This window comes from Anomaloglossus baeobatrachus, chromosome 6 (genome assembly GCF_048569485.1).
Source record: "Anomaloglossus baeobatrachus isolate aAnoBae1 chromosome 6, aAnoBae1.hap1, whole genome shotgun sequence".
NCBI classification, from domain to species: domain Eukaryota; kingdom Metazoa; phylum Chordata; class Amphibia; order Anura; family Aromobatidae; genus Anomaloglossus; species Anomaloglossus baeobatrachus.
Window position 1 is genome coordinate 534,597,971 of NC_134358.1, and position 25,556 is coordinate 534,623,526.

The 25,556-nt window shown below is 41.8% G+C and overlaps 2 protein-coding genes across 3 annotated transcripts in view; both read left to right on the forward strand.

The window, feature by feature from the left end:
- The window catches only part of LOC142243541 (nebulette-like), a 145,810-nt gene extending 134,155 nt beyond the window's left edge, over positions 1–11,655 (forward strand). Inside the window, exons 22-27 of the mRNA XM_075315579.1 lie at positions 2,495–2,605; positions 3,547–3,657; positions 8,302–8,406; positions 9,258–9,350; positions 10,446–10,538; positions 11,487–11,655. Coding sequence (XP_075171694.1) covers positions 2,495–2,605; positions 3,547–3,657; positions 8,302–8,406; positions 9,258–9,350; positions 10,446–10,538; positions 11,487–11,594 — 621 coding nt within the window. The 3' untranslated portion in view covers positions 11,595–11,655. The remainder of the gene's footprint in view (positions 1–2,494; positions 2,606–3,546; positions 3,658–8,301; positions 8,407–9,257; positions 9,351–10,445; positions 10,539–11,486) is intronic.
- Positions 1–25,556, forward strand: part of LOC142243542 (LIM zinc-binding domain-containing Nebulette) — a 321,524-nt gene that overhangs the window by 271,689 nt on the left and 24,279 nt on the right. Inside the window, exons 5-6 of one of the 2 annotated variants that reach the window (XM_075315580.1) lie at positions 21,572–21,743; positions 24,540–24,632. In XM_075315580.1, coding sequence (XP_075171695.1) covers positions 21,572–21,743; positions 24,540–24,632 — 265 coding nt within the window. The remainder of the gene's footprint in view (positions 1–21,571; positions 21,744–24,539; positions 24,633–25,556) is intronic. The other variant, XM_075315581.1, reaches the window with a different exon arrangement.

The window sequence follows — 25,556 nt, forward strand, 5'->3', positions numbered from 1 at the left end:
TGTGTGTTGGGAATTGTAGAGACATCAAAATGTATAAGGATGGGCATTATATTGTGGGGGCATCATGTTGTGTAGGTACTACTGTAGGTGCATCATACTGTTTGGAGGTTACCCGCCAGGGGTATCATACTGTGAGGGGCATCTTTAAGGTCTCATTCTATGTAGAGGGGCATTGTTCGAGTGTCATTCTGCATGGAGCTATAAAAGCAGTATTGCACTATATGGGAACATTAACGGACTTCACTAAGGGCATTATTTTTGTGTATGTACCCAAAAAGAATTGTACAGTGGTAGAAGTTTGGTTAAGTTGGGAATTTCCTTCGTTTTCTGTGTTTCAGAGATGGAAAGTATGTCATAGCCTTGTATATCCAGGTCCTAGAAAGTGGTTGTCATGGTTCACCCAGGAACTGGTATTGGAAATGACTTTTTGTGGGTGGTAAGATATCACTTGTAAAAGTTCCTTAGTATGGAACATGGACGTACCCACGCTGGGGCAGGCGGGAGGGGGGGGGGGGCGGCAGCTGCCCCCCCCCTAGAAGCAGGCAGGGCATGCACCTATTAGTTCCACAGTGGAATGCATGCTGAGACCGCCTTCTCTCTCCTCTTTGCAATGTGGAGAGTGGAGCGTATTGGACCTGCCCCAAACTCCTGCTTTCATCCTGCAGCGGCCGCCCCCGCAAGTCGCTTCCTCTTCCCACGGCAATCTATAAGCGTTCCACAGTGGAACGCACGCCGGCGCCGACACCGCCTTCTCTCACTCTTTGCAATAAGGACCTTGTCACTCCAGTCCTGAAGCGGGTCCGGTACATGAGAATAGAAGCCCAGGTAAGGAGAGCCACAGCCGGAGGCCTTAAATGTGTTATTGCCACTGTTTTCTTTTTTTTATTGCATTTATCTTGTACTTGTGTGTGTGTCGGCCAGCTTTATTTTTAAAGACGTCACTAAAACCTGACTTTTTATATGTATTGTCATGAAGAGTGGTGTGTTTTTTTTTCTTGAAAATTTTTGTATATAATTCTATATGTATAGTGAAGTGAGGCTGATGGGCTGTGCAGAAGTATAGTGGGGTGAGGGGAATGGGTGAGGGTACAGTAGATAATGTGCATGCCTCCCAGCATTCCTCAGTAATGTGTATGCCCCCCAGCCCCCAGTAATGTGCATGCCTCCCAACATTTCCCAATAATGTGTATGCCCCCCCATTGTACCTCAGTAATGTTTATATCCCACAGGCCCCCAGCGTCTCCCAATAATGTATATGGCCTCCCTCAGTGTCCTCCAGTTATTTTTATATCCCACAGTCCCCCAGCGTCTCCCAATAATGTGTACGGCCTCCCTCTGTGTCCTCAAGTAATGGGTACTTGACCGACCATGGCTTGCCCCCCCCCCCTAGTTTTGATCCTGGGTACGCCCATGGTAGGGAGCACTGGAAAGATTCTAAAAAATGTAGGAAGCAGAAGTGGCATACAAGAGGACACCTGTGTATCTTCTAATTGTTTGGGCCAAATAAATGGGACTTGTAACATAGACACTAAACTAAAAAAGGCTAACCCCATGTAGAAAATCTATTGGGAATTTTGAGTGGTGGGTTTTGGGAGGATTCCCTCTGTTCAGAAGGACCTTATCCTGACCCATCCATGGCCAGAATACGTTGCGTTGTAAAATGTGTCCTTTGATGTAAATGTGCACTGTGTAATGCCAAATGTCCCTCTAGTAGCCGTGCTGGGAAAGTTATAAGGGTTGTCTGGTCTTTTCCTAAAAGTCTGAAGTCTTTTGAATCCTTAAAGTGTGCACATGTCACTCTGTCAGGATTCTCCAGTGTTGGCGGTGAGATCAGGCGATCATGTGATTTCCATACTTCTGGCTACATTCTGACTAGACATGCTCAATTTGTGAGGCTGCACATATGTCTAGTCAGAATATGGCCAGAAGTGTTCAAATTTCTTGCTAGAGGTCACATGACCCTCTTCTTTTGTTGCCGACACAGAAGAATCCTGACAGTGTGCAGTGTGCACACTGCGAAAATTCAGAAATCTTTTAGAAAAAAATCAGACAACCTGTATGATACTGACTACCAGGATTCCTCACAGTTTACAGTTGATCACTGGGTCTCCCAGCTGGAGAACATTTTATGATCATGTGAGATGAGATCCAGCGCAGGAAAGAAGGCACTCTTCAATATAAATTTCCTTATGGTTTATTCTATGTGCACACGTATGAAGGTAGGTACAGACAGCCCCTGAGCAGGGGAAAAATGACTAGCGACGCGTTTCGACCGTATTACACGGTCTTAGTCATGTAAAGAGAGGGCCTGGAGACTTGGAGTTGGTGAGCTGAATTCCATTGTCATTCATAACATTTTATGATCAGCTCAAAAGCAGAGAAATACTTAACTAAACAATTTTTTTTGTTTCAGGTCAGGGTAAATAAGGATAAATAAAACTTTGTTTCCTTACTTTTTTATGTTAAATATTGTCTATTTTTTTATTATGTGCAGAAAGAATACAAGAAAGATTTTGAAACGGAAATCAAGGGAAAAGGAATGCAAGTTGGCGCTGATATACCGGAGTTACAGCATTTTAAGAGGGTCTCTGAATTAGTGAGCCAGGTTGGTACTATTTAGGTAACTATAGTAGACTATTCAATGGACCAGGACAATATGTTCCTAATTAAGAACAAGAAGATTTTTCAATGACACATTTGATCAAAAATATTAAAAAAAAGCCCAGACTCCTGTACTGAATCGGCACCACTCCTCAGTCCGGCTGCTGGCATTCCTCCACTGTTCACCTGGCTTCTTCTTCCAGTGGGCTGCTCCTCATGGTTGCTGCACCTTTACACCTTGTCCGAGTGGAAGAAAGTGTTTTTTCTTGCTCAGATGGACGGTCAATGCTGCAGCCGAACAGCGGCCATTTGTTGGTTGCAGCAATCATGTACCGCCACCCACCAGAAGAGGAAGCAATGGCCTGGGGATGATTGCAGGTGAAGGGAGAAGAAGCAATGGTCCAGCGTTTGTTTTGTTTTTTCAATCTTTGAAGATAACAACTCCTTTAATTATTGGCAAGAAAATCTCAAGTAATGAAGGACAAGATACTTCTGACAATTCAACCAAAACATTTTTTTATGTATCTTAGCACTAAATTGCACAAGTTCCACTATTTTGTGCACCCAATCCCAAAAGAAGATGCTGCGTTTCTGTACCTAGGGCAAGATTGTACAATACTTTAGATTGCGCCCCCTACTGACTCCAGAGGCATTTAAACATATAATGTACATGAAAGTAGCCTGCAAAGTTCTAGCAAGAGTGTTCCTTAATTAAAGTCTCCTAGTTCTCAAGAACTTACAGGCCACAACAACTGCTCCTGATTTATGTCTATGTACATCTATAGGGATGATCTATGGCAGCATGAATAACTTTATTAATAATTTATAGTTGGGGAAAAAAATGAGAAATGAGTTCCCGGTGGCTGCGTTTTCTGCAGTTTCACTGTTAAGGGCGTTCTATGTCATTCTATATCTTAAATGTGTTTTTGTTGGTTTTTTTTGCAGAAAGGATATAAGAAAGATCTAGAAACTGAGATTAAAGGGAAAGGTATGCAGGTCAGTCCAGATATACCAGAGCTGCAGAGAGCTAAAAGAGCGTCAGAGATTGCAAGTCAGGTATATATATATACAGCTGTTGATTTGTCTGATATCTACAGTAATGTGAGATCGCCCGGCCGATGGGCATTGTGCAAAGTGAATGTATAACTTACTATATAACTTTGTACAATTAAAGGGAATATTTCACCAAAAATTTTGTTTTATGTTAAATATCTTAAAAAATGCAGAATTTGTCACCATTTTTCATAACTAACTATATTTTGTCACTGATACACTAACACTGCCTGTTCTGTTCAAAAATAGACTTTTCAGAAGTCTCATTGTTATCATTACAAGCATTACAATCAAAGGTAACAACTTTGTACACCGTAGATAACACAGGATCTATCCTTCACAATAAGTGATGTCACAGCTCACCTCATCCTCCTCCTGTACAATTACATTTTACACCTGTATATACAGTAGATAACACAGGATCCACAGTACACAATAAGTGATGTCAGTGCTCACCTCCTCCTCCTCCTGCACAATGACTGATAACACCTCTATATACAGTAGACAGCACAGGCTCCACAGTTCACAATAGGTGGTGTCACAGCTCACCTCTTCGTCATGTACAATTACTGATGACACCTCTATATACAGTAGAAAGCATAGGATTCACAAATCACAATAGGTGTTGACACAGCTCACCTCCTTCCCCTCCTGTACAATGACTAATACCAATATATACAGTAGACAGCACAGACTCCACAGTTCACAATAGTTGATGTCACAGCTCACCTCCTCCTTGTGTATAATTACTGATGACACCTCTATATACAGTAGAAAACATAGGATCCACAAATCACAATAGGTTGTGTCACAGCTCACCTCTTCCCCCTCCTGTACAATGAATGATAATACCGCTATATACAATAGATTGCACAGGATCCACCATTCACAATAGGTGATCCTCCTCCTACTCTTGTTTAATGACTGAGAACACCTCTATATACTGTATATAGTAGATAACACAAGATCCACAGTTCACAATGGCTCACCTCATCCTCCTGTACAATGATTGATAACACCTGTATATACAGTAGATAACACAGGATTCACCATTTAGAATAGGTGATGTCACAGCTCACCTCCTCCTCCCATACAATGACTTATAACACCTCTATATACAGTAGATAAAACAGGATCCACCATTCACAATAGGTGAAGTCACAGCTCACCTCATCCTCCTGTACAATGATTGATAACACCTCTATATACAGTAGATAACACAGGATCCACCATTCACAATAGGTGATGTCACAGCTCACCTCCTCCTCCTGTACAATGACTTATAATACCTCTATATACAGTAGATAACACAGGATCCACCATTCACAATAGGTGAAGTCACAGCTCACCTCCTCCTCCTGTACAATGACTTATAATACTTCTATATACAGTAGATAACACAGGATCCACCATTCACAATAGGTGAAATCACAGCTCACCTCCTCCCCCTGAACAAAGACCTAGATCACAGAGTGCCTAGAAATGCTCTTCTGTAGAACTCAATGAGTCAGTATATTGCGTTCTATATCCATGGAGTCTAATATTAGATTTAGTGGCTAGTAAGAAAAAGCTATTCTCTTGATTTTTTTTTTTTAAATATAGATCAAAATGTAGAAATTAAAATAACAAAAAAAAGCTAATTTTCAGATACTTTTTTTCCATTTAAGATTTTGTTTGATCTTTGATATAATAATTTAAAGCCCCTCCATGACCTTTGATGTGCATATACATCATATGTCATGTCCTTACCTTTGATGCGGGCTTGCACGCCGAGCCCGCATCTTTACCCGCATGTGTCGGCTGATCTGATCATCCATCATGTGCTTCAAACATCTCCAGGTGGATCGGATTTCCGCCCGCAGTTGTTAACCAGTTAAATCTAACTGTTGATCTCAGACACGCTGCCATGGAGCGCATCATTACCCGCTTACTTTGGCGCGCCTATGACGTGATAGTGGGGCACCAAATAGGTTTTTATGATTGCTGATGACCCCTGTGTCTGTCATTACGATCCTCCTGTGAACACTGGCTGCGAGCGATATTTATAGGAGAACGTGATTCCTGCTGTACAGAGCGGGGCTGGTGCTAATTCCCCGCTCTGCACAGCACAAGCGATCGGTCAATTGCAGCTTCAAGTCCCGAAAGGCAACTAGTAAATACAATAAAAAGTGAAAAAAAGTTTTTAAAAAATATGAAACTCCCCCAAAAAAGTTCAAATCAATCCCCTTTTGCCCCATTAAAAAAAAAAAAAAAAAAAAAAATGCACTTATTGGGTATCACTGTTAAGAATTGTCAAAATATCAAATAAATTAATCTGATTGGTAAACAGCATAACGAAAAAAATTAAAACTCCAGATTTTATTTTATTTTTTTGCAATGAAATGCAATAAGAGGCAATTAAAATGCTGTATCCACCCCGTAATGGTATCAATATTAACGTCAGCTCAGGACGCAAAAAAAAAGCCATCACACAGCCCCAGATCCCGAAAAATGAAAACCTTATGAGTCTCGGAAAATGGCGACAAAACTGCAATTTTTTTTTTTATTTACAAATTTCTGAATTTTTTTTCACCACCTAAATAAAAAAAAAATTATACATGTTTGGTATCTACGAACTCAAACTGACCTGCCAGATCAGTTTTACCATATATTGAACATGGTCAATAAAAAAAAAAAAAAAAAACAATTGTGAAATTACAATTTTTAGCAATTTCTCTGCACTTGGATTTTCTTTCCCTGTTTTCCAGTACAATATATGGTAAAATGAATGGTTTTATTCAAAAGTACAACTCATCTCCGCAAAGAAACAAGCCTTCATATGGCAATAGTGATGGAATAATAAATACATATTAGCTCTTGGAAGAAGGGGAGGAAAAAAATGAAAAACGGAAATTCGCCGGATCATGAAGGGGTTAAGGACTATATAATGTTTCAAAAAGATCCATTTACTACAATGATTTCCCCATACAATGCCATTTTTTTTTTTATTTAGAATAATTGAACTTTCACAAATTTTTATCAACATTCTAGTAACTTGTCAGATGTTTTGATCTTTAGGGATCCAGTTCTGAATTCAGTAGTGAAGATAAGCGCTGTTCTCCTTGTGGTTGTCTTATCTTAAGATGGTCTCCTAGGTTTTAGTTAGGCTCATATTGTCATGTAGTGTTCTGCTCTTACCTCACCAGGTGGCTTGGTGTCTTCAGACTCTGTTCACACTGCAGAATCTGACAGGTCTCCTGGTGCATTTAAGTTGCTCAGTCAGAGCAGGGTGCCCGGGTGTCTGGTCTAGTGGGAGTTAACTCCTGCTGATCTGTGAATTACTGCTGTGAGCACAGGTTATGGAAGACCTATCACAGCCACCTCCACCCTTTACAAGATGGTGAAACCTGGGGTCACATGCCAATGATAGCTCTAGCTTTGCTCCAGCGATACCGGTCTTGTGCATTTGCTCCAGCTTTGGTGATTTGTTGTATGCTATTTGATGTGTGATTGAAATATCCTTGTTGTTTGTTTATTTCCTCCCTGTACTTTATTTCTCCCTGAGCATGTATTGTCTTTTCCTCTGTGTCTGCTTGCTGTGAGTTTGCGCTTTGGTTTTCCCTGTTTGTTGCTATTTGTGGGTTATATTTCTCCTGTTCCAGCCCTCCCCTTGGTGGGGATGTTAGGGTGTTAGATCAGGGCTTTTCAGGAGTTAGGGTCACGCTCGCGGTCCAGAACCCGCCACCATCAGGTGTACCTCTGGAATAAGGGACGGGCTTTACACGCTACGAGATCGCTACAGTGATCTCGTTGGGGGTCACGAAATTTGTGACGCACATCCGGCCGCTGTAGCGATCTCGTTGTGTGTGACTCCTAGGAGCGATTTTGGATCGTTGCAAAAACGTCCAAAATCGCTCCTCATTGACATGGGGGTCCATTCTCAAATATCGCTGCTGTCGAGTGGGCAACGTTGATTGTCGTCCCTGCGACAGCACACATCGCTATGTGTGACGCCGCAGGAGCGAGGAACCTCACCTTACCTGCCACACGCCAGCATTGAGGAAGGAAGAAGGTGGGCGGGATTTTCGGCTCGCTCATCTCCGCCCCTCCGCTTTGATTGGCCGGCCGCTTAGTGACGTCGTGGTGACGTCACTGTGATGCCGAACGTCCCTCCCCCTTGAGGGAGGGATTGTTCGGCAGTCACAGCGCCGCCGCCGACCAGGTAAGTGCATGAGACGCTGTCGTAGCGACAATGTTCGCTGCGGCAGCGATCACCAAATATCGGCATAACGATAAGGGCGGGTGCTATCATGCTCGCCATCGCTAGCATCGGCTAGCGATGTCGCAGCGTGTAAAGCCCGCTTTAGAGTCCTCTAGTCTGAGAGCCAGTCTAGGCGGCCCACCCACCAGTTACCATATTACACCCCACGACACATATTCAGCAATCCCACCACTCCAAACTTTTAGCATGTTGTTTTAGCGTTAGACAGGAGACTCATCTCGAAGAACACAATGATAAATACTTCACTAAAACTTTTTGAAAATAGTTACCTTTTAATTCGTGGGGGAGGACGTTACTGCAGGAAACTTTTCTACATATTGAAATGACATTGAGCTTTCCATTTTTATTTTTGCTGATCTTCATTTAGACTTTTTGTATTGTTACAGAAAAGATACAAAGATGAAGCGGAAAGAATGCGCTCTACATATTCTATTGTCGCTGATACTCCCGAAATAGAGAGGGTCAGAAATGTTCAAAAATCCATAAGTTCTGTAAGTAAAACTACCTTGTCTAGAAGGGCCACTGTTCAATATTGACTCCTTTAAGACTACAGTACATTGGGCATTAATTGCTCCCATTTACTAAAACTTTTGTATCTCATCCAATACTAAAGCAAATAGGAGTATTTTGAGTCGAGCTTGATTAAAAATTGTAATAAATTCAGCTATTTTGGAACTTTTTAGTTGTCAGAGAATTAAATCTGCCTTTGCATGACGAGGTCAGGTTATAAAAAACTGAAGCAAGATAAAAATGTAAAAAAAATAGTGAAGACCTTCATGGATCACACATACAATACATCAATGGGATCGGGTAATAAAATGGTCCTCTAATGCTAAACAAGGTAATGGATCCAGAGTAGAGATGAGCAAACCCAAGGTTCTGTGTTTGTACCAAACACAGACGTTACAAAAATAAACTGGGTTCGGAGTTCGGGTGCTTTACATATGTAAACCACACGAGCAACCATCGCTCGGTGCTCAGCCTAGTGTGAGCCACTTGCAGGGTTTGATCGGCTCCCACTGGGGGTAACAACAGCGTGATGTAGTGTACAACCCAAAAAAATGGAAAAACCCATCCACCAGCCCCCGAAACTGACTGCATGGGGCGGAGACCCAAACTGCCCAATCAGTGACTTCCATTGGGGGTTCCAAACCGAACTTTATCTAAAGTCCGGCTGAACCCGCCAAACTGAATTTCCACAGGTCCGCTCATCTCTAGACCAGAGCTGTACAAGAACTAAAAAAAAGCCTAAACTCACCTCCTGGATTGGCAGCGCTTTTGTGTACTCTGTTCTGTGATCAGTGCTAACAATCAATATCAAATCTTTTTCTTTTACTCTCAGGTACTTTATAAGAAGGGATTAGGTGCCGGCACGTCCATCAGCGAGACCCCGGAGATGGAAAGAGTCAAGATCACACAGCAAAACATAAGTGCAGTAAGAATCTCTGAATTTCTGTGAATCATATTTCATCTAGTGACAAGTGACCTCTGATATCAGAATTCTGCAATCAGATTAGGGCATTTTAGCTGAAAGGGAAAAGACAGTACAGATGGAGTAGACTTTATCCCAGCACTTCTCATTGGTAGTGGCTCATAATTATTACACCGGACCCTTTGAGATCAGTTGGTGAATATGTCGTCCATTCCTACGGTATGTCTCTTATAGTCACTTTTTCCTCTTACTATGATGTTTTTTCTCCTGATAGGGCAGGATATGTCGAGATATTTAAAGGGATAGTCTCAAGTTCTTAAATTGCTTTATTTAGTTAGATAGAATGGAAATATGTAAGTTTACAATTGACTCACTTTTCCTATTAGCTGTCATTATCTTGCAATGACAGCTTTTATCATTTATTGTGTACATCTTGATTCTATGGAGCCTCGCCTCTAGAACCTGGTCAAGTATGCGCAGTAGGTACATTCCAGGAGAAGAGTTAACTCTGAACATTCCAGTCAGCTCTTTGCAGCTTATTGATTTCTATACAGCAGTTAGCTGCTCACCTCCCTCCCTCTCTCTTTCATCTTCTGAAGAGATGCAGGTATACATCACCAACCTTGCAGTTTTCAAATGCCCTGTTATCTCTATGTGTAAATCTAATGATAACAATGACAATAACTTAACACTGATCGCTGAATGTTTTACAATAGAAATTGTGCTGAGCTTTATAGTTCTACTAATACTGCAGCTCTGCTACTCACCCGAACTGTCACTCAAGGAGGAGAGCCGGCCTTGCCAGAAATCAGGAAGTGAGAAGACTGTAAGGAGACTGTGTAGCTCAGTGCTGCCTAAATTAAAGCTTGAAAATACGCATTTAAGCCCCCAGTTATGCCTCAAATGTCCACTTTCAGGTGTGGATTTCCTAACCGCCACTCTTTTTGTGGTCCATTTCCCAAGATTGTGTGGGCAAGAATGTTATTTTAACCCTTCTTACTAAAGTGAATTGGTGCAGAAAATCCTTGGATCCCTTTATTACCCGATCCTTGACTGGTACAAATGCGCTTTGAGTAAATGAACTTTCAAATTTTGCAGGTTAAGTATAAAGAAGATATTGGACCTGCCACTGCGATTCCTGACCTGCCGGAAATCAAGAGGGTTAAGGAGATCCAGAAAAACATTAGCAATGTAAAGGAAACAATCGGCAACTTCTTCCATAATTTTTTTAGGGCATGATCTCATAGAATTTTAAAGTGTTATTTTTTAAATGTTAATTTTTCAGCCAGATAAATCCATGTATAAAAACTACTTCTAAAGAGTGTGTGATTTTGTAATTGCACATGTTTTTTTTTTTACACTATTTTGCTGCATTTTTCCACTTGACTTTTCATGTGTTTTAAATGTTAATATGGAGTGTAGCAATATGGTGTGGCTTCCGTTGCAAAAACTGCAATAAAAAAAACAAGTGTAAAATTGTTGCGAAAAATGCAACAAAGAGCTGACTTGTTTTTTTTCTACACATTTAAGAAAAAAAATTGCGACGTGCGCATTTTCTTATTCAAATGAATAGGAAGATTTTTCAAAAACATGAAGTTTTTTTTTCTTTAATGTAGATTTAGGTGCAAAATTGACTCCAAAACTACATGTAAAAACTGTATGTGAACATATCCTTAGGGTAAGACTACATAGACATCTGGCACCTTCATCTGAAATTCTGCCTGCCAATAGTGGCCACTCGCAGAACGTTTGGGAGGCAAAATCATTAGGGATGATCGAATACCTCAAATATTCGGCTTTGCGAATATTTGCCGAATAGGTCACCGCTATTCGACTATTCGCGAATATTCGATGCGCAATGTAAGTCTAGGGGAAACCCGAATAACAACTATTCAGAACTATTCAGGCTTCCCATAGACTTACATTGCGCATCGAATATTCGCATAGTGGCAACCTAGTCGTCGGATATTCGCGGAGCCGAATATTTGAGGTATTCGATCATCCCTAAAAATCATATGTGGCCACTTCAAATAGGCGGAGGAATTTCAGACATATGTGGTCAGCCATCCACGAGATCTTATCCTTGTTGTCTGCTGGCAACTAGTACATTAATCTAATTATTGATCTTCCAATTCACAGGTTCATTATAAGGAGCCACTGGTCAAAGCGACCTCGGTCAGCATGACTCCAGAGATGGAACAAGCTAAGAAGAACCAAGAACATTTCAGCACGGCAAGAGTCTTCTAATAGATTTGCACTATACTTCACCATATTTCTTTTTACGGTTAAAGATTGTTTAATTCTGAAAGTCATGAGAAATGTTTTAGAGGGGGGAATAGGGTTAAAGAAAGCGTGAGACTCCTACACATGGGCTGCAGCTCAGTAACCTATGGATAAGAATGGCGCTGTTTTGGACAGCCATGTTTTTCTCTTCTCCATTTCATCAGCTCCTTTAATTAATTTTATCTTGACTCATTGACACATATGTTTTGTAGGAGTTTGAGATCCACTTCCGATCTGCCATTTTGGCTGGCTATGGTAGTGCAGTTTCAAGCTTGGGTCTTTGCCGATTTTAAATTCACAACTCCATAAGGGCAAAATTAATAAGATAACTATGATGCTAGTCACTACTTATGGATAGTATAGATGGAAGGGAAGCCAGGCAAGCTGGGGTCAGGTAGGACACGGAGGACAGGAGGACACGTCAGGACACGACACAGGAGGACACGTCAGGACACAGGGAGTAAACAGAAGCGCAGTCAAGTCACAGGCCGAGGGTCAGAATTCCAGGAGAGTATGTATTAGATTCAGGGAGCAGACAGAGACGTGGTCAGGTAAGGGTCCGAGGTCAAAAGCCAGGAGGTAACGACAAGAACAGGGATCGGGCGGAAAGGAGTCAAATAAGAGTCCGGGGTCAAGAAACTTAGATCAAAACACAATCACAAACACAAGCTAAGAGCACAACTGCAGAACCAGAGAGTATGACTGGCGAGGTTCTGGGAGAGCATGCTCAGTAACGAAACAGAGCAATTACCAGGCAGGTGGAACACCTGAGTAATCAGCACCTCCCAGAACCTGCATGGAATGCTGTGCTGTCAAACAACCTTCCAGCAAGTACTCAGAAAAACACTGCAGAGTATCTCCAAATATGCAAGATGCTCTGTACAAAGGAAACATGTCGCTGCCAGCTCTGTAGTTCAGGAAGGAGCGGCAGAGCATCACCTGTGTGCAAGATGCTCTGCACAGAGGAATCGTGACAATAACCATGATAATTCACTAGGATCCTTTTAATCTTTCATGATCCTTGTAACCTTTATACTGTACATTCATTATCACTTGTGGCAATAACAGTTTTCCCATGGTCTTGTATCTACATTGTAAATTCTCATAGATCTTTTTCAATATTTATTCCTACATCATTTCTAACAATTTTCTGTACTTTCAGGTCCATTACAAAGAAAAGGTTGGTAAAGTCACATCAGTTGGCCTTACTCCAGAGATGGAGAGGGTTAAAAAGAACCAAGAAAACATTAGTTCGGCAAGTGTTATTGATAAAGATGGTTCGGGGTGGTTGGGTGACAACTCGTAAATTGTGTTGAAGTTTCCATTGATATGAGTTCTGAATAGGTGTGAATTACTAAATGTTGGTGGAACTGGGAATTTAGATTTTGGATACTTGAGAAGCTGTTTTTAGATGGCAAAGCTTGAGTGTTAGTATACAGGCAAAAACAATGAAGGTTTTCTTTATATTCATTACCCAGCAATATTAAAGAGGTTGTCCACTACTTTTACACTGATGGCCTATCCTTAGGGGTACTTTGCACGCTGCGACATCGCAAGCCGATGCTGCGATGTCGAGAGCGATACTCCCCGCCCCCGTCGCAGCAGCGATATCTTGTGATTGCTGGTGTAGCGAACATTATCGCTACGCCAGCTTCACATGCACTCACCTGTCCTGCGACGTCGCTCTGGCCGGCGATCCGCCTCCTTCCTAAGGGGGTGCATCGTGCGGCGTCACAGCGACGTCACACGGCAGGCGGCCAATAGCAGCGGAGGGGCGGAGATAAGCAGGATGTAAACATCCCGCCCACCTCCTTCCTTCCTCATTGCTGCCGGGATGCAGGTAGATGTTCCTCGCTCCTGCGGCTTCATACACAGCGATGTGTGTGGCCGCAGGAATGAGAAACCACATCGTACCTGTCCCTGCACCAGCATTATGGAAATGTCGGACCCTACATCGATGATACGATAACGATGCTTTTGCGCTCGTTAATCGTATCAAAAAGGATTTGCACACTATGATATCGACTGCGACGCTGGATGTGCGTCACTTTCGATTTGACCCCACCGACATCGCACCTGCGATGTCGTAGTGTGCAAAGTACCCCTTAGGATAGGTCATCAATGTCTGATTGGCTTGAATCTTACACTCTGCTCCCCCGCCGATCAGCTGATTCTGGTGCCAGGGGTGATGGTGACAGGCAGCCAGAAATGCCCAGTTTCAGAGCTGCCCCGCCAACGGATAGTGGCTGCGGCTGGGTGCTGCACCTCTACCTCCCATTCAAATTACTATCAGAAGAATGTGCTGTATTTGGCCGCGGCCTTTATAAGAAAATGAAGCAGCTCCGGAATTGAGCATTTCATGCTGCCTGCCACCGCCGGCACCAAAATCAGCTGATCGGTGGGGTGTGTCGGGTGTCAGGCCTCGGCCAATCAGACATTGATGACCTATCCTAAGGAAAGACACCAATGCTAAGGAGAGCCATCAATGTAAAAGTAGTGGACCAGAGAGGTCTCTAATGCTACCACATCTGACTTAGAAGTCACTGTCGGCCATTGGGACCGATCTATCAATCCTGACCAATATTTCAGACAGTACAGACTTTAGGCCGCTTTACACGCTGCGATATTAGTACCAATATCGCTAGTGTGCATACCCGCCCCCATCGATTGTGCGAGATGGGCAAATCGCTGCCCGTGGGGCACAAAATCGCGCGGACCCGTCACACTACTTACCTGCCTACCGACGTCGCTGTGACCGGCGAATCGCCTCCTTTCTAAGGGGGCGTTTCGTTTAGCGTCACAGCGACGTCACTGAACCGCCGCCCAATAGAAGCGTAGGGGCGGAGATGAGCGGACGTAACATCCCGCCCACCTACTTCCTTCCTCATTGCGGGCGGCCGCAGGTAAGGTGAGGTTCCTCGTTCCTGCGGTGTCACACATAGCGATGTGTGCTGCCGCAGGAGCGACGAATTACATCGTGCATGCAGCAGCAGCGATAATCGAGAATAGGGGGGATGTCACCAATGAGCGATTTTGAACGGTTTTGCGACGATTCAAAATCGCTCATAGGTGTCACATGCAAAGACATCGCCAAAGTGGCCGGATGTGCGTCACAAATTCCGTGACCCCAACGAGATCGCTTTAGCAATGTCGCAGCGTGTAAAGCGGCCTTTAGACTAGGCAATCTGAAAATGCACAAACACTGTAACTGATCCTGGATGATAAAATTGGCGTATCATTAGATACTTTTCTATAACTTTGCATAACCTCTATTTTTGACTTACCCTTTTTTTGCATTTCAAATTTTCCCACAACTTGGTGCACGATTTTGTATATCAAATCACATTCTTTCCCTAAAAACCATGCTCTGCATCAAATAAAAAGTGTGCACAATGTGCTGTGTGACAATTTTTTTTGCCAAGATCAACACGGAAATATATTTGTAAATATACATTATTGTCTCCCATTCCTTTACAAAATAGAATTAATAAATAATTTGTCAGGTCATATGTTTTATCTTGAAGTGACACATATATGGGACAAAAGGTGAAAAGGTGCACACATTCTTCACACACACTCTGCACACACATGCTGCAGAGCAGGCTGTCAGTCAAGGTGCAGGAGGTATGATCGCAACGCGTTTGGCTCACTGGTTAGCACTGCAGTCTTGCAGTGCTGGGGTCCTGGGTTCGAATCCCACCAAGGACAACATCTGCAAGGAATTTGTATGTAGATTTAGATTGTGAGCGCTAATGGTGAGAGTGTTCCTGATGTATGTAAAGCGCTGCGTAATATGTTAGTTCTATATATAAAAAAAAAAAAGAAAGTTAAAAGTAGTCAGTGGTGACTCTAACTGCTCCCTCCACTGCCCTGATGACTGTAAGGAGCACTTTGCACACAACGACATCGCAAGTCGATGCTTGCGATGCCGAGCGCGATAGTCCCCGCCCCCGTCGCAGCAGCGATATCTAGTGATAGCTGCCGTAGCGAACATTATCACTACGGAAGCTTCACATGCACTCACCTGCCTTGCGACGTTGCTCTGGACGGCGAACCGCCTCCTTATTAAGGGGACGGGTCGTGCGGCGTCACTGCGACGTCACACGGCAGGCGGCAAATAGCAGCGGAGGGGTGGAGCAGAGCGGGACTTAAACATCCCGCCCACCTCCTTCCTTCCGCATAGCCGACGGGAGCCGCGGTGACGCAGGTAGGAGATGTTCCTCGCTCCTGCGACTTCACACACAGCGATGTGTGCTGCCGCAGGAGCGAGGAACAACATCGTACCGTCGCAGCAGCGGCATTATGGAATTCCGAGACACTACACTGATGATACGATTATGGTGATTTTGCACTCGTTAATCGTATCATCTAGGATTTACACACTACAATGTCGAAAGCGACGCCGGAAGTGCGTCACTTTCAACATGACCCCACCGACATCGCACCTGCGATGTCGTAGTGTGCAAAGTGCCCCTAAGCGAGCAGCTGCAGGGACAATATAACTTCAATTTCTCCCTGTAGTTGCTGCTCTAATACGCCTAAACACAGCTTTAAATACTATTTACCTGCAGCTTGCCACCCCTATATCTACACGCAAAACACATTTTTGGAAGTAACAGCTTTTCTTTCAATTTTACCTGTTAGACAAAAATATAAAAGGGTTAATTATTATGCAGACACCGTCCTTGTCTTCCGGTGCCGAAGAGATTGTTTTTTGCCTTGTGTTTCTGTTGCTTTTTTCCCCCTTTCTTCCTTATATCTTCTTGTTTTCCTCCAGGTAAAATACAGCAATGACTTACAGCAGATGAAGGGCAGACCTAGTGTAATAGTAGATACTCCAGAGCTGAGGCATGTCAGGGAGACACAAAACCATATATCAATGGTAGGAGGATTCCAGGTTCACAGAATACAACTGCACTTTGCTTTGCTGTGTAACCACCACCAGTATATCCTGTGGATGCAAAGTCCAGTGTTTCCCATATACAATAAAGGTCCTGAATATAGTCTTGTATATAATATCAGAACATAATAAAATTATTCTATTAACTTGATTTTGTGGCTTTTTTTTATTAACCTGCATGAAACTGAACCTGACACAATGTGAGAGTAATGTATGCCGTGTGATCGTGTGCACGCATGACTGCTTTGGATATATTGTCACGTGAATATTTGCTGATAATTTCCACATTGCATGCAATGCATCCTTATGAAAGGGCACTATATATTGCTTGTCTGTTCTAACTGGACTGATAATTATTATTGATTTATAATGTAATATCACTACTTAATGGCCTCTGTTACCTTGAAACATCATGACTTGATTTGTATTTTTGTGTATATTGCAAAAAAACCCCAAACATTCAGTTGCTTCACTTTCTTAGTTGTGTCTGTTATACGTCTCTTCTTTTTCTTAAATTCACAACTCACAACTCCATTGCATCTCCTACAGGAGACATACAGATGTTCCTGCACTATTTTTACACTAGAATACTGCACTAAAATGTCAAATAATACTTCCATACAGTGAACGCACAGTACAATCATTCAGTACTATAACATCATTACCATGTGTTGCATTTATGCTGTCCCCATATCGCATCTAAAAAATGCTACCATATAATGTCCACATAAAACTGCCATGTATTTCCCATATAATGTTGTCATTCAGTGTCTAAATAAAATTTGTTGTTTTGGATTTTGGACAAGGTTAAAGAAGCCCTTCCATCAAAGTCTTTAATCCTCTTAAACATTGCAGTCGTCATAATATATGTCACTGTGTACTTACAATTGCTCCTTTTTGCCTTTCTACCCAGTTAATTCTTCTCTTTTCTATGCTCTATGTAGAAAAAAAGAAGTCTCTTGTCCTTGAATGAGTCATCCCCCTTCTGACCCAGCTGCTCCTCTCTTCCCCTGTCAGGGACCTTTGCAGTAATGAATTATGCAGAATAAAGAGACTTTCCATTTCTACATAGAGCTTAGAAGGATTCAGCTAGTCTGTTTTAAATCACGTGATGTCAAAGACTTAATGGAAAGAGAAGAATTAACTGGGCAGAAGGGTAAAATGAGCAATTGTAAGGACACATTGCTATATAATATAATGATTGCAATATATTACGCAAATAAAAACTTTGATGGGAGTGTACCTTTAACCTTGGTTAGTTAGTGGGGTCTAGGTTGTGTGAACATGGCGTCTTTTTCAGGGGATAATGCTTCAAAAATGTGAACTAAATGGTAAAAAAATGAACATATACATTTCTATTAAGATAATACTTGTTGTTCAAATTTTCAGTCTCTTGAGGTTGTTTTAACAGCTTAAGGTATCCAAAGACGCAAACCAGTTAAAAAAAAAAAAAGACAACAATTCTTCAGTCTACTTCGACTCCAAAATCAATCACTAGTTTATACATACAAGTAAAATGTACAAAAAGCAAATCGTTCCAAGGCATGGTGGCATCTTTTGTACTGAAGCATCCTTTCTTTTCATCTGTTAGGTCATTTTACCTGTATGATAAGTGAAAATTCCGGATATAAAATCAGGGAAAATAGTGCAACAAATCGCAATATAGTATTATAAAAATTTGCAATTATTAAACATGTTTAAAGTATACAGATATGTTAAAAAGCAAAGCTGCTCAAAATAATGAAAAAACATGATAAAACCAGATTGCAGACAATGATTAGAGTCATATAAAAATCAAATAGTCACACAATATACTACAAAGTTATGATGTGTTGAAACAAATATAGCTATACACTGTCCTTGCTTAGGAGAGGACAAGGAAAAAGACCAAACCCTGTATCAAAGACAGTAGTATATAGGATAAATATATCAGTATAATGTTAGAGGTAAAGTTACCTAGTTGTTTACGATGCAGGGAATGAACTGGTTAGTGCCTGATGATATGTCATGTTAGATAAGCTATCTAGCCTAACACAAAGTAAAAAATAGCAGCATAGTAATAGAGATTAGTATAATATTAGAATAATATAAAGTATACTTGGTGTCTTCAGTGTTGAATCAAATGTCTTCCACGTCCCAACGCGTGTTTCACCCTGATTCCTCAAGGATAGTTATGATGTGTTAAAACAAATATAGGTACATACTGTCCTTGAATAGGAGAGATCAGGTAAAGAAAAAGGAACAAAGCCTCTATCTAAGAAAATAGTATATAATACTTCCTTTCTGCTGTGTTGAATCAAGTGTCTTCCACGTCCCAACGCATGTTTTGCCCTGCTTCCTCAGGGGATCATTTATAAGTTGACAGTTCCTTTAATTTATATAAAAAGAACAAACAATCAAACTAATTGACAGCAGATGGGATGAAAGATAAGGTAACCTATGTAATGAATAGAGAGGCAGGTAACATAGCACATAGGTGGCACCTGACTGACAACCTTCCACAATAAAGTATGTTACCGGCCCATCTATTCATTCTATAGGATACATTATCTTTTATTCCCATCTGCAATCAATTAGGTTGATTGAATGTCCTTTTTATATAAATCAAAGGAACTATCCCCTTATACACATTCCCTCTGAAGAAGCAGGGCAAAACATGCGTTGGGACGTGGGAGAAACTTGATTCAATACTGAAGAAAGGAAGTCCTGTACTATATACTATTGTCTTTGATACAGGACTTCTTCCTTTTCTATACTTGCCTTCTCCCATGCACGGACAGTGTATAGCTATATATGTTTTAAACACTAATAACTTTGTAGTATTGTGTGACCATTTGACATTTATGACTTCAATTGGTTGTATCATGGTCTGTCCTCCTTATGAGTATTTTTGCCTTTTAATATACAGTGGAACTTGGATTAAGAGTAACTTGGTTTGAGAGCGTTTTGCAAGACAAGAAAAGCTTTTTAAAAATGTTTAACTTGGTTTAAGATCAATGATTTGCAATAAGAGCAAATACTCATTGTGCACACTTCCGGTTCTGTCCTTTCACCACGTTTTGGAGGTAATTTTCTCTACATATGTACTGTATATTGTATACAATATACCATTGCACAGTACAGTATATACTATATAGCATGTCTATTAATTTGCATTTGTGGATACAGTATTGTACTTTCTGCTATACAGCACATTGCTTATACCGTAATCTAATTACCTGTGCAGTATTTCTGCCCCACATTTGGCTTAGTTCTGCGCTTATTTTGGGGAGGATAGATTTGGGGGTGCTTTTTTGTGTATTGTACGAGAATAAAGATTTGTCATATTTATACATCATTTTTTTTTCTCTCTATAATGTACCTCCCGCACACCTACAATTCCATTGTAAGCTAACGTGCAGCTTAATTTGTTTTGTTTTTTTACTGTACAGTATTTTGTATTAGTGTACTGTAATATTTATATCAATACAGTACATTATAGTCTATTACTGTAATAAGTTTGTATAAATACAGTGAATATTTTTGGGTTGTGGAACGAATTTTCTGCGTTTCAATTATTTCCTATGGAAAAATTTGCTTTGATATAAGAGCAACTTGGTTTAAGAGCGCACTTCCGGAACCACTTATGCTTGTAATCCAAGGTTCCACTGTATCTGTATACTTTTAACAAATTTAATAAAAGCTAATTTTTACAATACTCATATATTGAGATTTGTTGCATCATTTTTCTTGGTTTTAAATCAGGTAATTCTCGCTTATCAAAGAATTAAAATGACCTAAAGATGATAAAAGACACTTAAGAACAAAAGATGCCAGCATTTCTTGAAATGTCGCCCCTCCCACCCAATAAATCCCCTCAGTGGCTTCGCACACATGTAAAAGACCCTTAGGTCTAAGCCACACATGAAAATTGGACCAATGGAGTGCGATAAAACATCGCATTCCACTCAGACCAATATTAACATATGTGCCAGCACCCATGAGCGATTATTTTCTCAGCCCCAATCAGACCGAGAAAACAATTGCAGCATGCTGCGATTTTTAATACGAGACTCTTTCTCTCGCATCCATTCAAGTGTGTACCTGTGTACCACGAGTACAGTGCGAGAATGGCAATAGCCGGCAACGGAGGAGAGAGGGAGATAAAGCCCTCCCTCCTCTCCGCAGAGCCGGCCCGCCCCTCCTCAGCACTGGGCCGCCCCTCCTCAGGCCCGGCCTGCCCCTCCTCAGAGCTGACCCGTCCTTCCTCAGTGCCGGTCCATCCCCCGCAGCTGAGGTCTGATCGCATGATCGGACATCAGTTGCAGTGACACTCGCATGACACTCGGCTCGTGCTGTGCTGCCAGCGCAAGCCGAGTGTCATGCGAGCATCGCATTAGTCCCCGTGTGGCCCCGGCCTTAAACCCTATATACAGGAAATATCTACTACTGAGACCACCACTAATTCCGAAAATGGGGCTCTGTAGAGCGCTGTACCTGACTTTCTTTGGCAGGCTTATAAACATGAATGTACGCGCAACTACCACTCCTTAAGACGGAAATTTGCAGCACCCCATTCTCGTCATGTGTGGGGTCCTTTCATTATGTCACAATTGGCAAGTTCTCACCTTTCCTATGAATAGGTGATAACTTTATGTTTTTATCGCAACGCTCTCAGGTTTCTCTTAGGGATCCAGTCCTTGGAACTTGCTTGGGAATGGGGGGATATTCGAAATTGCCGAATTTGCTTCTGAATAAAATCCATCCTGAAGGGTTATGACTCCACCTACATAAAAACTTATTGCCAACTATACTACCTTATGAATATTGGGTGTTGACCATTTTGGTTGTTGACCATTGGTTCCAAGAAACATTGGTTGTTGAGCATTTTTCCAAGAAACAAATACCACTAAGAAATAGGTTACTAAATTTCATTTTTATCAACTTGACAAAACAAATAATTAAATTTTGGCAAAACTTAGAAAGTCTAGATGACACATCACTTGAGGTCTTGATGTTATTTGTGGCTATTAATTTGTATTTTTACAACTTTTGCTTTTAGATAAAATATCATGAAGACTTTGAGAAGACGAAAGGCAGAGGCTTCACCCCAGTAGCGGATGATCCAGTGACGGAGAGAGTCAGGAAGAACTCACAGATCGTCAGTGACGCTGCTTACAAGGGCGTCCACCCTCACGTGGTGGAGATGGACCGGCGACCGGGAATCGTTGTAGGTGAGTTTTATGGAAAACTTTGGACGATACCTTGCTAATAGTATTTTTCACTATTGACTTAAATCTCAACTGGAAGGGGCAAAACATTTTTGGGACCCCACCTAACATTTTTTTTTAAGGAAATAAATTACGTTGCTGTAATAGTATCCTTTGATATATATGCACTGTACTATTGAACTTGTAAAAAAAAGGAACAAGATCACTGATGGACTCTAAAACAGTTATTACTCAATTATTCTGATTATCCCCTATAGCCAGAATAGCGACTAACTTGCTGATCACTGGGATTCCAACTACTAGGACCCTTAACAATCTTGAGATCGTTTCTCTGGAATCCTGAGACCTGCAGTCACATCTTGAATGAAGGGACGATGCTTATGCTCGACCTCTGCTCCATTAATTGTTAATGGAACTGTCAGAAATAGCCGAGCACTCTATGCGGCAATCCCATAGACCATGAATGGAGCGGCGGCTTCACATAGAATCCGCCCCTTTCTGACAATGGAAACGACAAAAACCCTCACCGTGGCCCTGATCCACTCTCGCCTTGACTACTGTAACTCTCTATTAATTAGTCTCCCCCTAACTAGACTCTCTCCTCTACAGTCCATCCTTAATGCAGCAGCCAGGGTCACCTATCTGGCTAACCGCTACTCGGATGCCTCTGCTCTGTGCCATTCATTGCACTGGCTGCCCATATATCACAAGATCCAATTCAAACTGCTTGTTCTCACCCACAAAGCTCTCCACAGTGCGGCACCCCCCTACATCTCCACCCTCCTCTCTGTCTATCACCCCACCCGTTCTCTACGCTCTGCAAATGACTTTCGACTAACATCCACACTAATTCGAACCTCCTACTCCCGAATCCAAGACTTCTTCCGAGCTGCACCAAACCTCTGGAACGCTCTACCCCAAGAAGTTAGGACAAATCACAACTTACTCAGCTTCAGACGCTCCCTAAAAACGCATCTTTTTAGGGCGGCCTATCACACTCCCTAGCTAAACTAATTTCACCTAATCCCTCTACAACTTCTCAGAACATAACCCCACGTCAAACTCCATGGCACCCAAATGCATCTCAAGGCTCTGGCCAATTGGTCCAGGAAGCCATTATCTATCCCCCATTTCCTTGAGATGGCTGGATTGTCATTGTAAATAAGCACTTGTACTTTGCCCCTCCCCCATCTCATTTTATATTATAAGCTCTCATGAGCAGGGTTGCCTTTTCTTTTCCCTTTAAATATTGTATCTTCTATAATTGTTACTTGTTTGTATATGTTTATGTATATGTATATGAGCCTCCTGAATTGTAAAGCGCTGCGGAATATGTTGGCCCTATAGAAATAAAGATTATTATTATATGTGCACAATGTGCTCTATTCTGCGACTCTAAAGCCCCAATCATGGACTCTCAATGGGTTGAAGTGGCTAGACCCCCCCTCACTAATCAGCATGTTATCAGCTTTCCTATGAATAGGGGACAACCTGATTTTTTGGGAATAACCCTTTCATTCTGCAGTCAGGAATAGACAGTGCAGCACAGAGCCTATAGAGGGTAAGCAGTACATTTTGTCTTAGGTTTTTAATGATACCCAATTGCAAAAAAATTTTCAGAAAAAAATACTTATATTAAAGGTAGTCCACTGCACAGTGTTTGTGGCCACACATCAATGTAAAGCTCATAAAGAAGACTTTTCTCAATTACCTTGTGTAGTCAATTGTGCCTCTGAGCGGCGCTATTGTGGTCCTCTCATTCCCATCATGTGATCCCCGGGCTCCATGACCTCTGATGTCTGGTGATGTGAGGTCAACTTCCAGTTGACCTGACATCACTGAGGCGACCCTAGTCTTACTGAGTGACTGGGCTGTGGGTGGCGTTTCACCGCTCGTCACAGCCCAGCATCGCTCCTTCATTGTGGCGCTCTTCAGCGAAGGAGAGAGCGGGCAAGATGCTATGCTCTGACGAGCAGTGAAATGCCACCCACATCCCAGTCACTTACAGAGACTGGGCCTGCCTCAGTGCTGTCGGGTCAACTGGAAGTTGACGTGACATCATCTGATCTCAGAGGTCATGGAGCCCGGGGGTCACGTGATGGGGATTAGCGGTCCGCAATAGCACCTCTCACAGGCACTATTGCCAACACAAGGTATTTGAGAAAAGCCTTCTCTATGAGTTTTACATTGATGTGTGGCCACTATGCTGTGTAGTGGACCACCCCTTTAAGTTAAGAAAAAGCCTCCAATATGTGCCCATATCATTTATAATTATGATGCAGTGGCAAATATCATTTTCATGTAGTGCATACTTTATCTTTAGAAGAGTGTCCAGAAACAGTATAATACCACCAAACAGTGCTTACATTATATTGTCATACAGTGAACACATGCTATTGCTATACAGTGCCTAAATCATACTTCCAATATAATGTTCAGTCTGCAGAGTCCGATGACAAGATGACAGAGTTTGAAAAGAATAGCAAACAGTATTTCACAAAAATCTGTCGGGAGATGTTTCTTCTACAGTATACGTGGCCACCCTGTGGTTGTGATGTGAATTGCAGCCTCTTGAGGGTTTAGTTAGCGTGTTTCGATAAGTATTGAATGTGTATTGAGGAAGAGTAAGAGTGACCAAAACTGTAAGTTCCCAAGGTTGTAATTTTGCCAGTCTTTTTCTTGCTATTTTATTTTTTTTCTTTCCTCTCATTTCTTACTTGTTTTATTATTCGTGCTCACCTTCACCTTGTTTATCTTTCTTCTGTTTCATCTCATGCTTTTTTTCTTTTTCCAATAAAGACCTTAAGGTTTGGCGTACTGACCCAGGCTCTATTTTCGACATTGACCCCCTGGAGGACAATATTCAGTCTCGGAGCCTTCGTATGTTAACTGGTACAGAAGCTTGAGTTATTCTTTCTCCCCCTCCAAAAAAATATAATTTAGACATTTGCTAGATACTAAATATTAAACACTGAAATCAATTAATCTTTGTAGTCTACAGTGCCTTGCGAAAGTATTCAGCCCCCTTAAATTTTTCAACCTTTTCCCACATTTCAGGCTTCAAACATAAAGATAAAAACTTTAATGTTATGGTGAAGAATCAACAAGTGGGACACAATTGTGAAGTTGATCAAAATTTTTTGCTTATTTTAAACTTGTTTAAAAAGTAAATAGCTGAAAATTGCGGCGTACAATATTATTCAGCCCCTTTACTTTCAGTGCAGCCAACTCACTCCAGAAGTTCATTGAGGATCTGTGAATGATCCAATGTTGTCCTAAATGACTGATGATGATAAATATAAGCCACCTGTGTGTAATCAAGTCTCCGTATAAATGCACCTGCTCTGTGATAGTCTCAGCGTTTTGTTTAAAGCACAGAGAGCATCATGAAGACCAAGGAACACAACAGGCAGGTCCGTGATACTGTTGTGGAGAAGATTAAAGCCGGATTTGGTTACAAAAAGTTTTCCAAAACGTTAAACATCCCAAGAAGCACTGTGCAAGTGATCATATTGAAATGGAAGGAGTATCATACCACTGCAAATCTACCAAGACCCGTCCGTCTATCCAAATTTTCATCTCAAACAAGGAGAAGACTGATCAGAGATGCAGCCAAGAGGTGCATGATCACTGTGGATGAACTGCAGAGATCTATAGCTGAGGTGGGAGAGTCCGTCCATAGGACAACAATCAGTCGAACACTGTACAAATCTGGCCTTTATGGAAGAGTGGCAGGGAGAAAGCTATTTCTCAAAGATATCCATAAAAAGTGTTGTATAAAGTTTACCACAAGCCACCTGGGAGACACACCAAACC